We start from the raw sequence: 12,512 nt of genomic DNA on the forward strand, positions 1-12,512 counted from the left end.
AAGTCAGCTTGGATAGCCTGTGTTTTTTTTTGGGGGGGGGGCAGAAAAGTTTCTTCAATATCAAGTCTAACTAACTGTCTACAGCTTCCAACCATTGTTTCTAGTTCTGCCTTCTGAATACAAGCATAAAATACTTTCTCTTTTACATAACATTCCAAGGCAGTTATCATACACTAGATGAGCTCCAGAAGAGGACAGCATTTCACTTTTTGCAAGTAGAAGTACTCATGGCAGTGACACGTCTTGTGGATTCATAAAAAAAAAAAGAAAAAATTGGACATGGAAAATATAGAAAGGGAAATTGAATACAAGAAGCTCTCCAAGTTCACATTTCTTGAAGAATTTTAGCTTTGAAAGATATTTTCTTTCTTACATACATTGTTTCTAGGTCTGGGCTATTCTAGAGGATGTTTGAGGATTTGCTTTGTGGCATCTAGGGCAGCCTATACATTTTCACAAGGGGAGGAGAGAAGAGTGGTAATATGAAAATAGCAAGCTCTAACTGGATTTCCTTTATAGTTAGATTCCATAGTGGTATCACCAAAAGGATGTCTAAGGATTATCAGTTCCTTATTACCCTGATGCAGTTCTTTATCCTGAATGCTTTTGGGAGCTTCTCTGTCTAATAATCTTATCTCTTATTTTCCCAGTCATTAATATTTTATACTATTTAGAGCTTAAATTGGCCTTACTGACAATTTCTCTTTCATTTGATACTTTTCACAGCAGGATGTGAAAAATTTATACCTCATTGATAAATTAGAATATGTTGAGCACTTTGCATAGTACTTTTGATATAGACCTCAAGGAAGAACTTGAAATAAAATTCATTGATAAATTTTATAATGATGGAAAAGAAAGTTGCACTAGACCTCAAACTCTAATTTTACTGCCAAGAATTATGCTAATTATCACTTTTAGGAAAATTATATTAAACATAAATCAATAAAATTGCATATTTTATTAGGTACACAAAATAAATATTTCTATTTTAAAAGATATTAAGATATTTTCAAAAATCATTAGAACTTAAAGGAGAAAATTTTATATATAACTGTTAAACATGTTAATCAACGTGATGTTTGCATTCTGAAGAATAATTTCTAAACAATTATTATATTTTCTCCCTGAAAGTTGGCCAGCTGTACTTTGTCTTGATCCTTTAATGGGGGAGTATGTGACCTGTGACCTTGATGGAAATGTTGAACAGTATCATGTAGAATTCCTGGGTAATCCTCATTCAAGAAAATGGATAAAAGCAAATAGTGTTGGCCATTATAGTATCACTTTAAAGGTAGGTAGAATGACTTTGTTATTTACTTTTGTTGTTACTTTATTGATTCCACTGTATTTTTTATAACACACTTATAAAAATGGACCTTTCCCAAGGGTCATAAAATAAGCATACCAGAATTACTTAAAAATATAAATATATAATATTATGTGATGTGATATTTGTTTCTGAGATAATATAGCTATAGTAGTTTTGAGTATGATGATGATGATGATGATGGTGAATTTTTTTAATGGAAAATTTTTATTTAATTAATTAATTTAGAATCTTTCCCCATGGTTACATGATTCATGTTCTTTCCCTCCTCTCCTTCCACCCCCTCCCATGCAATTCCACTGGGTTTTACTTGTGTCATTGATCAAGACCTATTTCCATATTATTGATAATTGCACTAGGGTTATTGTTTAGAGTCTATATACCCAGTCATATCCCCATCAACGCATGTGATCAAACAGTTGTTTTTCTTCTGTGTTTCCATTTCGACAGTTCTCCTTCTGAATGTCAATAGCGTTCTTTTTCATAAGTCTCTCAGAATTGTCCTGGGTCATTGCAGTAGAGAAGTTGCTAGTAGAGAAGTCCATTACATTCAATCATACCACAGTGTATCAGTCTTTGTATACAATGTTCTGGTTCTGCTCATTTCAGTCTGCATCAATCCCTGGATGTGGTTCTAGTTCACATGAAATTCCTCCAGTTCATTATTCTTTTGAGCACAATAATATTCCTATGACAAATTTTTTAATTAACAATACATTTATTAGCATTAATCAACTATGATCTTTTTCATAGAATTAATTATCTTTTGAAACTGTTTTGGAATTCTCTTTTAATAATTTTATAATTTCTGAAGTAAATTTTAAGTTGTAGCACTAGTCAAATGAAATAATTAGTTATGCAATATAAAAATATTTCAGATTTTGAATAGAATATTTCATTATATGAAGTTCTTGAATACTTTCTGTTACAAGGTTTCCAAAAAAACCTTTTGCATTTGATTATAGCAAAGCCATTAAGTTCTCAGATATTACAGAATTTTTGTTTAAGGAATAGAGTCAGCTCAATTATATGAGTTAATTTTGTTTTTACTAAAACTTTTTCTACATTTTCTGCTAAACCCGAGTCAATCTCTTGGTAGTTTAAATACAATATTATAATGAAATAAGATATAAGTTCTTCATAAGTTCATTAAAGAAACAAACAGACAAAAACCACTTGCTTAGCCATAGCAAAAGAAGACTCTTCAGCTATGTATTAAGAGCACCATGACTTGATTCATCTGATGGAAATTCCTCATTAGTGGAAATTGCCTCTCTCATGACTCCTTTGTATTCAGGTGACCAGGAAGTGATTTCATCAGTCTTACTTTAATCTCCTGAGTGAATCAAATCTTAAGGTCAGTTCCAATATCTTATAAGGGAAAACCAGCCTGAGAGGAAGAGTCTAGGATACTGGTTCTATCACACACTAACAACTCACACTATAAGCTTTCCATTGGATAGAAAGGCTTTATGGTACATCATTTTCCATTTAAGGCCTATATTTTAACATTAGTATAAATGAATCAAAATAGTGACTTATTTTTTTGTCTTAAAACTATTATTGCAACAAACAAAATCTTTGTTAACTTTAGTCAGCTAAATAGTATATGGAAAAGAAGACCTTTAAATTTGAAAGATTTAATTACTTAATTACTTTTCTTCTCCAGACAACATTGGAACTAGTCATCTTCTGGAGAAAAGATAGCATGGCTTTGAAATTTTGAGAACTTTTGTTTTTCCTTCTTTATAAAATAATAATAGGTAGAAAATCTCTTTGTATGTTCATGCATTTGGGAGAGAGGGGAGCAGGGGTGTGGTAGAGTCAGGGTTAGATTTATTATCTTGTTGATGTAAAGATTAAAATTAGGGAATATGGGGAGACTGAGGCAGGTAGAAATTAGTTTCTCTCTGCAAGGAGTATTATATTGTTTTAGAGGTTTATTAAAGGTTAAAGATTAAAGAATATACAAGTAAGAAACATGTGCCTAGGCCAGAGGCCTAGACAAAATAACCTCACATCACGGAAGAGATGCATCTGCTCCAAAATGGAAGTCCAAAAGAGCCCCCTAAAACCTTTGCCACCAGCTTAAATCCTTCCTCGATCTCGGCCCACCTCAGAATTCCTGTGAGATTACAAAGCATTTTGGGGAAGTGGAGCAAAGGCTTGTGGGGATTGTAGTCCTGTATTCAAGTCTATTTTTTACATTCCCCAGTTTGATCATTTGCAAAAAAATTAATTTTTTTCCAAAGGATAATGAAAACATAATCAATTTAAAGATTACAATAATTTGATTATAAGAGAAAAAAATAAATAAAACCAATAATTACTGGATGCATTGACAGAAAGCCAGTTAGGGGGCAGTCCCCTTTGGCATAAAAGTATACATACAAATAAATGTTCAATCAACCACACCCAAAGTTCAATTTTGTGCAACTTGTGGTCTGGAGGCTTCTTCATGGTGGCTTCTCCAACAGTTCAGTTCTGGATTCAGAGAGGTAGCATCTTCTTTACCTAAAATTCTTCTCAAAAGGAATTTAAACTTTGCAATTTAAATAATGATTTTTTTTTCACATTCCCCCCATTAAGAGGGTGATTAAAAAACCGGGATCACTTAGGGATGCATGGCTGAGGTATATGAATCAATTGGCAAGAGATATTAAAAAGATATCAGAAAAATCCAAAAGAAAAGAAAAAATTTCTGGATGAAAATATAGACTATCAAAGTCTTATGTGTAAAAATTCCAAGTAAAAAGAAAAATAAATCTATAACAGGTCCTTGAATCAGGGCCCAATCAAAATGATCAAAGCAATGATGCATTTACCTAGTCAGTAGCCAAGACTATAGAAAGGTACCACACCATGAAAGGCAGAAAAGGGGACCAGATTATATGAGCCAAGGTTTTGGGGATACTCGTCTGTGAGGATTTTCAGAGTGAGTGTGGACACAAGGAGAACCTATGTGTTAACACATGTTAAACATAGTAACCTCGAGTCTTCACACTAGGTTCAAGACCTTTGTATTGGCCTGGGAGTGCATAAATACATCCTGGATTGGCCTTCTTTGGCTCTGTGCAATGGCTCTTGTGTGTATATCTTGTCCTGGAATCAGACAGAATCATTAAGCCAAGTCCCATAATTTATTTAAATAATTAATGGCATCGTTTTTTTAGTCACAAACTTTTTGGGGCATGCATTAGCAAATGTATTTCAAATTTGTAGCACTGAAAAGTCAAAAAGTTAAAGAAAATCTTAATGGTGGTGACACGTGCTTCAAATATAAAAAGGAGAGAAAAATAATAAAAAAAACTGAAAAAATATATTGCACATGCAAGAAAAATATAATAATAAAAGAGCTTTAAAAAATCAAAAATATAGCTTATAATCATTGACACTCTGTGTCAGCTAAGAAAATATAAAATGCAAGGCTTTCTCACCAAAAATGAGATCCATTTCCTCTTAATATCTGGCCATGATCACTGTGAGTAGAAGGCAAATGAATTGAACAAGGTTAACAATTTTTCATTTTTAAAAATACAGTAGTACAAATATGTAGTTACCAAAATCCCCAAAATTCTCAATAGCCCAATTAATTACAATAGCAAACAAACACACTTTCATATTTCACATAAGTTGCTGTATGACATTTTTAAAACCTATGAATTGATGGACATTTGTCGCAATTTTTACAAACATAGCAATCTTTCAACCTTGGTAATACACATATTTTTAAACAAAGTAAAACTCATCTTGGGTTTAGAACATAATCAAGAAATCTATATATCATTCTGGTGGAAGTTAAATAGTGAGCTGAAGAGCATAAATAAAGGGGTGCTCCTTTTTTGGAGGCTTTTAGGGATACAAATGGCCTGAGATTAACTGCCCATCTTCCATTCACATATTTAGAAATGTGGGAAGGTTGGGGGTTATAAAATGTATTTCACTTCAGCTACTAGGCCTTACCTCGTGGTAGGGGCAGGCAAAATAACCAGAGATTGTTTAAAAAAATTATAAAAATCATATTTAAAAAAACCCTTAAAATCATTGAGATATTTAGCACATTAAATTTTCCAAAGGTTTTATACAATTATAACCAGTTCTGAAGTCCATCTATCCTCGGCAAAATAGAAAAAGGCTGTTTTTTCATATATGGGCTTATTCACAATAATATTTATTCAACAGTTATAGGGGAAAAACAACAGAATTTCAAAACTCAGTACATTCAAAATAAATTCAATCAACCTTCAGTTCAAGCAGAATAATATTGAATCCAGTAATATATGAACTTAAAATCACAAAGTTAAACCATAACAAAAATGCAATAGGATACAGAGATTTTTATAAACCATTGGAGTCTGAAATGCCTTAGAATATAGCCTTTAGTCTCTTCAAAGTTCATTGGGTTCTTTTGTTTGTTTTTAGTTATCCATTTAAATGTCTATTGTCCAAAGGCAGAGTCGTATGGGCTAGGCAATGGGTTTCAAGGGACCCGTCCAAGGCCCCATAGCTGGGAAGTATCTGAGGCCAGATTTTAACCCAGGACCATGCTCTCAGTGCCCTGAGCCACCCATTTGACTCCCCAAAGTTAAATCTTTGGGCTGAATCTTTTTTCTGGCATGCAGGTGAAATCAATGAAATTACCAGAACAGTCAAAAGGTATCCTTTTATTTTTTTTTATTTTTTTAATATATTTTATTTGATCATTTCCAAGCATTATTCGTTAAAGATCATTTTCTTTTCCTCCCCCCCACCCCCCATAGCCGACGCGTAAGTCCACTGGGCATTAGATGTTTTCTTGATTTGAACCCATTGCTTTGTTGATAGTATTTGCACTAGAGTGTTCATTTAGAGTCTGTCCTCTGTCATGTCCCCTCAACCTCTGTATTCAGGCAGTTGCTTTTCCTCGGTGTTTCCACTCCCATAGTTTATCCTTTGCTTATGAATGGTGTTTTTTTCTCCTGGATCCCTGCAAGTTGTTCAGGGACATTACACCGCCACTAATGGAGAAGTCCATTACGTTCGATTATACCACAGTGTATTAGTCTCTGTGTACAATGTTCTCCTGGTTCTGCTCCTCTCGCTCTGCATCACTTCCTGGAGGTTGTTCCAGTCTCCATGGAACTTCTCCACTTTATTATTCCTTTTAGCACAATAGTACTCCATCACCAACATATACCACAGTTTGTTCAGCCATTCCCCAATTGAAGGGCATCCCCTCGTTTTCCAGTTTTGGGCCACCACAAAGAGCGCAGCTATGAATATTTTTGTACAAGTCTTTTTGTCCATTATCTCTTTGGGGTACAGACCCAGCAGTGCTATGGCTGGGTCAAAGGGTAGATATTCTTTTGTCGCCCTTTGGGCATAGTTCCAAATTGCCCTCCAGAATGGTTGGATCAATTTACAACTCCAGCAGCAATGAATTAATGTCCCTACTTTGCCACATCCCCTCCAGCATTCATTACTTTCCATAGCTGTCATGTTAGCCAATCTGCTAGGTGTGAGGTGATACCTCAGAGTTGTTTTGATTTGCATTTCTCTGATTATAAGAGATGTAGAGCACTTCTTCATGTGCTTGTTAATAGTTTTGATTTCTTTATCTGAGAACTGCCTATCCATGTCCCTTGCCCATTTATCAATTGGAGAATGGCTTGATTTTTTGTACAATTGATTTAGCTCATTATAAATATGAGTAATTAAACCTTTGTCAGAGGTTTCTATGAAGATTTTTTCCCAATTTGTTGTTTCCCTTCTGATTTTAGTTATATTGGTTTTGTTTGTGCAAAAGCTTTTTAATTTGATGTAGTCAAAATTATTTATTTTACATTTTGTGATTCTTTCTATATCTTGCTTGGTTTTAAAGCCTTTCCCCTCCCAAAGGTCTGACATGTATACTATTCTGTGTTTACCCAATTTACTTATGGTTTCCTTCTTTATGTTTAAGTCACTCACCCATTTTGAATTTATCTTGGTGTAGGGTGTGAGGTGTTGATCTATTCCTAGTCTCTCCCACACTGTCTTCCAATTTTCCCAGCAGTTTTTATCGAATAGTGGATTTTTGTCCCAAAAGCTGGGATCTTTGGGTTTATCGTATACTGTCTTGCTGAGGTCGCTTTCCCCCAGTCTATTCCACTGATCTTCCTTTCTGTTTCTTAGCCAGTACCAAATTGTTTTGATGACTGCTGCTTCGTAATATAGTTTTAGGTCAGGGACTGCAAGGCCACCATCGTATGTGTTTTTTTTTTCATTATTTCCCTGGATATCCTTGATCTTTTGTTCTTCCAAATGAACTTTGTTATGGTTTTTTCTAAATCAGTGAAGAAGTATTTTGGTAGTTCAATGGGTATGGCACTAAATAGATAAATAAGTTTGGGTAGGATGGTCATTTTTATTATATTGGCTCGTCCTATCCATGAGCAGTTAATGTTTTTCCATTTGTTCAGGTCTAGTTTTAGTTGTGTGGCGAGTGTTTTGTAGTTGTGTTCATATAGTTCCTGTGTTTGTCTTGGGAGATAGATTCCTAAGTATTTTATTTTGTCTAAGGTGATTTTGAATGGGATTTCTCTTTCTAGTTCTTGTTGCTGAGCTGTGTTGGAGATATATAGAAAAGCTGATGATTTATGTGGGTTTATTTTGTATCCTGCAACTTTGCTAAAGTTGTTGATTATTTCAATTAGCTTTTTGGTTGAATCTCTAGGATTCTTTAAGTAGACCATCATGTCATCCGCAAAGAGTGATAACTTGGTCTCCTCCTTGCCTATTTTGATGCCTTCAATTTCTTTATCTTCTCTAATTGCTACTGCTAGTGTTTCTAGTACAATGTCAAATAGTAGGGGTGATAATGGGCATCCTTGTTTCACTGCTGATCTTATTGGGAATGCATCTAGTTTATCCCCATTGCAGATGATATTAGCTGTTGGTTTTAGATATATACTGTTTATTATTTTTAGGAATGACCCTTCTATTCCTATGCTTTCTAGTGTTTTTAATAGGAATGGGTGTTGTATTTTATCAAAGGCTTTTTCTGCATCTATTGAGATAATCATGTGGTTCTTGCTAGTTTGCTTGTTGATGTGGTCAGTTATGTGGATGGTTTTCCTAATGTTGAACCAGCCCTGCATCCCTGGTATGAATCCTACTTGATCATGGTGAATGATCCTTCTGATCACTTGCTGGAGTCTTTTTGCTAGTATCCTATTTAAGATTTTTGCATCTATATTCATTAGGGAGATTGGCCTATAGTTTTCTTTCTCTATTTTTGACCTGCCTGGTTTTGGAATCAGTACCATGTTTGTGTCGTAAAAGGAGTTTGGTAGAACTCCCTCTTTGCTTATTATGTCAAATAGTTTGTATTGTATTGGGGTTAACTGTTCTCTGAATGTTTGATAGAATTCACAGGTGAATCCATCAGGCCCTGGGGATTTTTTCTTAGGAAGTTCTTTGATGGCTTGATGGATTTCAATTTCTGATATGGGATTATTTAAGAATTCTATTTCCTCTTCTGTTAGTCTAGGCAGTTTGTATTTTTGTATATATTTATCCATTTCTCCTAAATTGGTGTATTTGTTGCCATATAATTGGGCAAAGTAATTTCTAATGATTGCCTTAATTTCCTCCTCATTGGAGGTGCTGTCCCCCTTTTCATCTTTAATGCTGTAAATTTGCTTTTCTTCCTTCCTTTTTTTAATTAGATTGACCAGTACTTTGTCTATTTTGTTTGTTTTTTCAAAGTACCAGCTTCTTGTCTTATTTATTAAATCAATAGTTCTATCACTTTTGATTTTATTAATTTCTCCCTTAATTTTTAGGATTTCTAATTTGGTTTTCTGCTGGGGGTTTTTAATTTGATCGCTTTCGAGTTTTTTCAATTGCATTTCCAATTGATTGATCTCTGCTCTCCCTTGTTTGTTAATATAAGCTTTCAGGGATATGAATTTGCCTCTGATTACCGCTTTGGCTGCATCCCAAAAGGTTTGAAAGGATGTTTCGCCATTGTCATTTTCCTTGATGAAATTATTAATTGTTTCTGTGATTTCTTCTTTAACTAAACGGTTTTGGAGTATCATATTGTTTAATTTCTAATTGGTTTTAGATTTGGTTTTCCATGTACCATTACTAATCATTATTTTTATTGCCTTGTGATCTGAGAAGGCTGCATTCATTATTTCTGCTTTTTTGCATTTGTGTGCTATGTTTCTGTGACCTAATGTATGGTCAATTTTTGTGAATGTGCCATGTGGTGCTGAGAAGAAGGTGTATTCCTTTTTATCCCTATTTATTTTTCTCCATATGTCTATTAATTCTAATTTTTCTAAGATTTCATTCACTTCTTTTACCTGTTTCTTATTTATTTTTTGATTTGATTTATCTAAATTTGATAATGGTTGGTTTAAGTTTCCCACTAGTATGGTTTTATTGTCTATTTCTTCCTTCAATTCGCCTAGTTTCTCCATTAGAAATTTGGGTGCTATATTATTTGGTGCATACATGTTGATTAATGATATTTCCTCGTTGTCTAGAGTCCCTTTTAACAAAATATAATTACCTTCCCTATCCCTTTTGATCAGGTCTATTTTTGCATTGGCTTTATCAGATATCATGATTACCACTCCTGCCTTCTTTCTATCAGTTGAGGCCCAGAAGGTCTTACTCCATCCTTTAATTCTGACCTTGTGGGTGTCAACCCTCCTCATGTGTGTTTCTTGAAGACAACATATGGTAGGGTTTTGGATTCTAATCCATTCTGCTATTCGTCTACGTTTTATTGGTGAGTTCATCCCATTCACGTTCAAAGTTATGATTGTCATTTGTGGACTCCCTGGCATTTTGATTGCCTCCCCTAATTCTAACCTTTTCTTCTTCGGCTCTACCTTTTAGTCCAGTGATTTACTTTGAATCAGTGCCCCTTGTCCCCTCCCTTGATGTGTCCCTTTTTAGTCCCTCCCTTTTTCTTCCCTCCCCCTCCCCCCTCTCTTTCCCTCACTTTTTGTTCTCCCTATCCCCTTCCCCCCCTTGGTTTTCCCTTCTCCTTACCCTTGTTGGGTAAGATAGAATTCAAGATCCCAATGGATCTGGATGTTTTTCCCTCTCAGAGTTGATTTCCCTGAGATTGAGGTTTAAGTAACCCCCCCCCCTCTCTTCCTCTCCTTCTTATAGGAGTTTTCTTCCCCTCCCCTTCCCATGTGAATCTTTGTGTGAGAACCATTATTCTATTTGGTCTTTCTTTACCCCCTATTTATACATTACATTTTCCCCATATGTTAGTATACATAGATTGATATAAATGTAGTCCTTATAGAAGAGAGTTTGAGTAAAAGAAGAAGATAACATTTTTCCCCTTTCCTTAATATTTACCTTTTCAGGTATTCCTTGCTCTTTGATTTTCGGTATCAAACTTTCCACAGAGCTCTGGTCTTTTCTTTGCAAAAAGTTGGAAGTCTTCTATTTTGTTGAATGCCCATACTTTCCCTTGGAAGTATATAGTCAGTTTTGCTGGGTAGATGATTCTTGGTTGGAGACCCAGCTCTCTTGCCTTTCTGAAGATCATGTTCCATGCCTTACGATCATTCAGAGTAGAACTTGCAAGGTCTTGTGTGACCCTGATTGGTATTCCTTTATATCTAAATTGTCTTTTTCTGGCTTCCTGTAGGATTTTTTCTTTTGTTTGATAGCTTTGGAATTTGGCAATTAAATTCCTGGGAGTTGTCTTTTGGGGGTTTAGTGTAGAAGGTGTTCTGTGAGCTCTGTCAGTGGCTGTATTGCCCCCTTGTTCTAGAATCTCTGGGCAATTTTCTTTGATTATATCTTGTATCACCATGTCCAGTTTGGTGTTTATTTCTGGCTTTTCTGGGAGTACAATTATTCTTAAATTTTCTCTTCTTCCTCTATTTTCCAGATCTATCACCTTGTCGGTGAGATATTTTATGTTCTCTTCTAATTTCTTGGTGTTTTGGCTTTGCTTTATTAGTTCTTGCTTTAAAGCCTGGTTTTCTTTTACAGTTTGGTCAAACTGGTTTTGTAGATGCATGAATTTCTTTTGCATTATTTCCCACTTTTCCTCCCAGAGGGCTTCCATCTTTTTGGACATTTCTGATTCAAATTCTTCATGGGTTTGTGGACAGTTTCTATTTCCTTTGGAAGATTTTGGAGAATTTTCTTGTATATCTTCTTCTATCTGCTCTGTATTTTGTATTTTGGCTCCATAGAATGTTTCCAAAGTCGCCCCTTTCTTCTTATTTTTCTTGGTATTTTGGGGCTTCTGTGCTTCTGTGGAGTTTGTCATCTCTGAATGTGGAGGATTAGCTTTTCTTATCTCTGTCTGGTGATCAGAGGCTTTAGCCCTGGGCAGATGTTTGTTCTATGAGCTTTCCCTGGGTTAAACTGAATATGCCTCACTGGGACTGGAATGGAAGGGTCGGACCACGAGGCCACACTCTCCCCCGGGCTCGCTTTCCGGAAGTTGCCTTCAGAATCGCTGGCCGTGAAGCTGTTTCGTCGGCCTGCGGGGGGATGGGCTGCAGGTTCCCAAGCTCCGAGGGCAAGGACTTTCACTGAGACTTGGATAGCAGGATCCAGCCTGTGAGGCTGTCTTGCCCGCCCTGAGGGTTGCTGTTGTTTAGACCAGCTCTCTGCAGTGGAAGCCCCAGGCAGTAACTTTCACTGGGACCCGGGTAGAAGGCCCTGAGGGTTCTGCTCTCTGAGCCCGGTGCGGCTGCGGCTTCCGGGAGCCTTGGACTCTGCGCTCCTACCCCCGAGGTCCGAGTGATCTCGGGTTCTGGCTTTTGAGGGGAGCCGTACCTTTTGAACCGGGTCCAGGTCCAGGAGGAGGGTTCCCAGGGTCTGTGCTGTTGATCGTTTTGAATTTCGGCGCCTTAGGAGCTTATCGTTTGAGATCGGTCGGGAAGGGTTTTCCGGAGATCTGAGCTTTAGCTTTCTCTAAGCCGCCATCTTAACCGGAAGTCCAAAAGGTATCCTTTTAAACAGCCCATTGCTATTAAGTTTCTGTTTGAAAAATCTGTTTCTTCTCCTCTCCCTTTTCTCTCTCCCCTGCTCTGATACCTCCTGTGGCCAATACCCCCATCCACATGGAGGCTTTGCCTAAGAGAAAATTACCTGGTCTCCTTTCCCTCTTGTCTCTCCCCTCCGCCCACGTGGCCAATACTGTTACCAGCTGGTCGCAATGAGT

General features: G+C 36.2%; 1 protein-coding gene across 1 annotated transcript in view; it reads left to right on the forward strand.

Moving 5' to 3' along the window:
• Positions 1 to 12,512, forward strand: part of ZCWPW2 (zinc finger CW-type and PWWP domain containing 2) — a 335,386-nt gene that overhangs the window by 157,166 nt on the left and 165,708 nt on the right. Inside the window, exon 3 of the mRNA XM_007505209.3 lies at positions 1,135 to 1,294. Within this exon, the coding sequence (XP_007505271.2) occupies positions 1,135 to 1,294 (160 nt within the window). The remainder of the gene's footprint in view (positions 1 to 1,134; positions 1,295 to 12,512) is intronic.

This window comes from Monodelphis domestica, chromosome 5 (assembly GCF_027887165.1).
Source record: "Monodelphis domestica isolate mMonDom1 chromosome 5, mMonDom1.pri, whole genome shotgun sequence".
NCBI classification, from domain to species: domain Eukaryota; kingdom Metazoa; phylum Chordata; class Mammalia; order Didelphimorphia; family Didelphidae; genus Monodelphis; species Monodelphis domestica.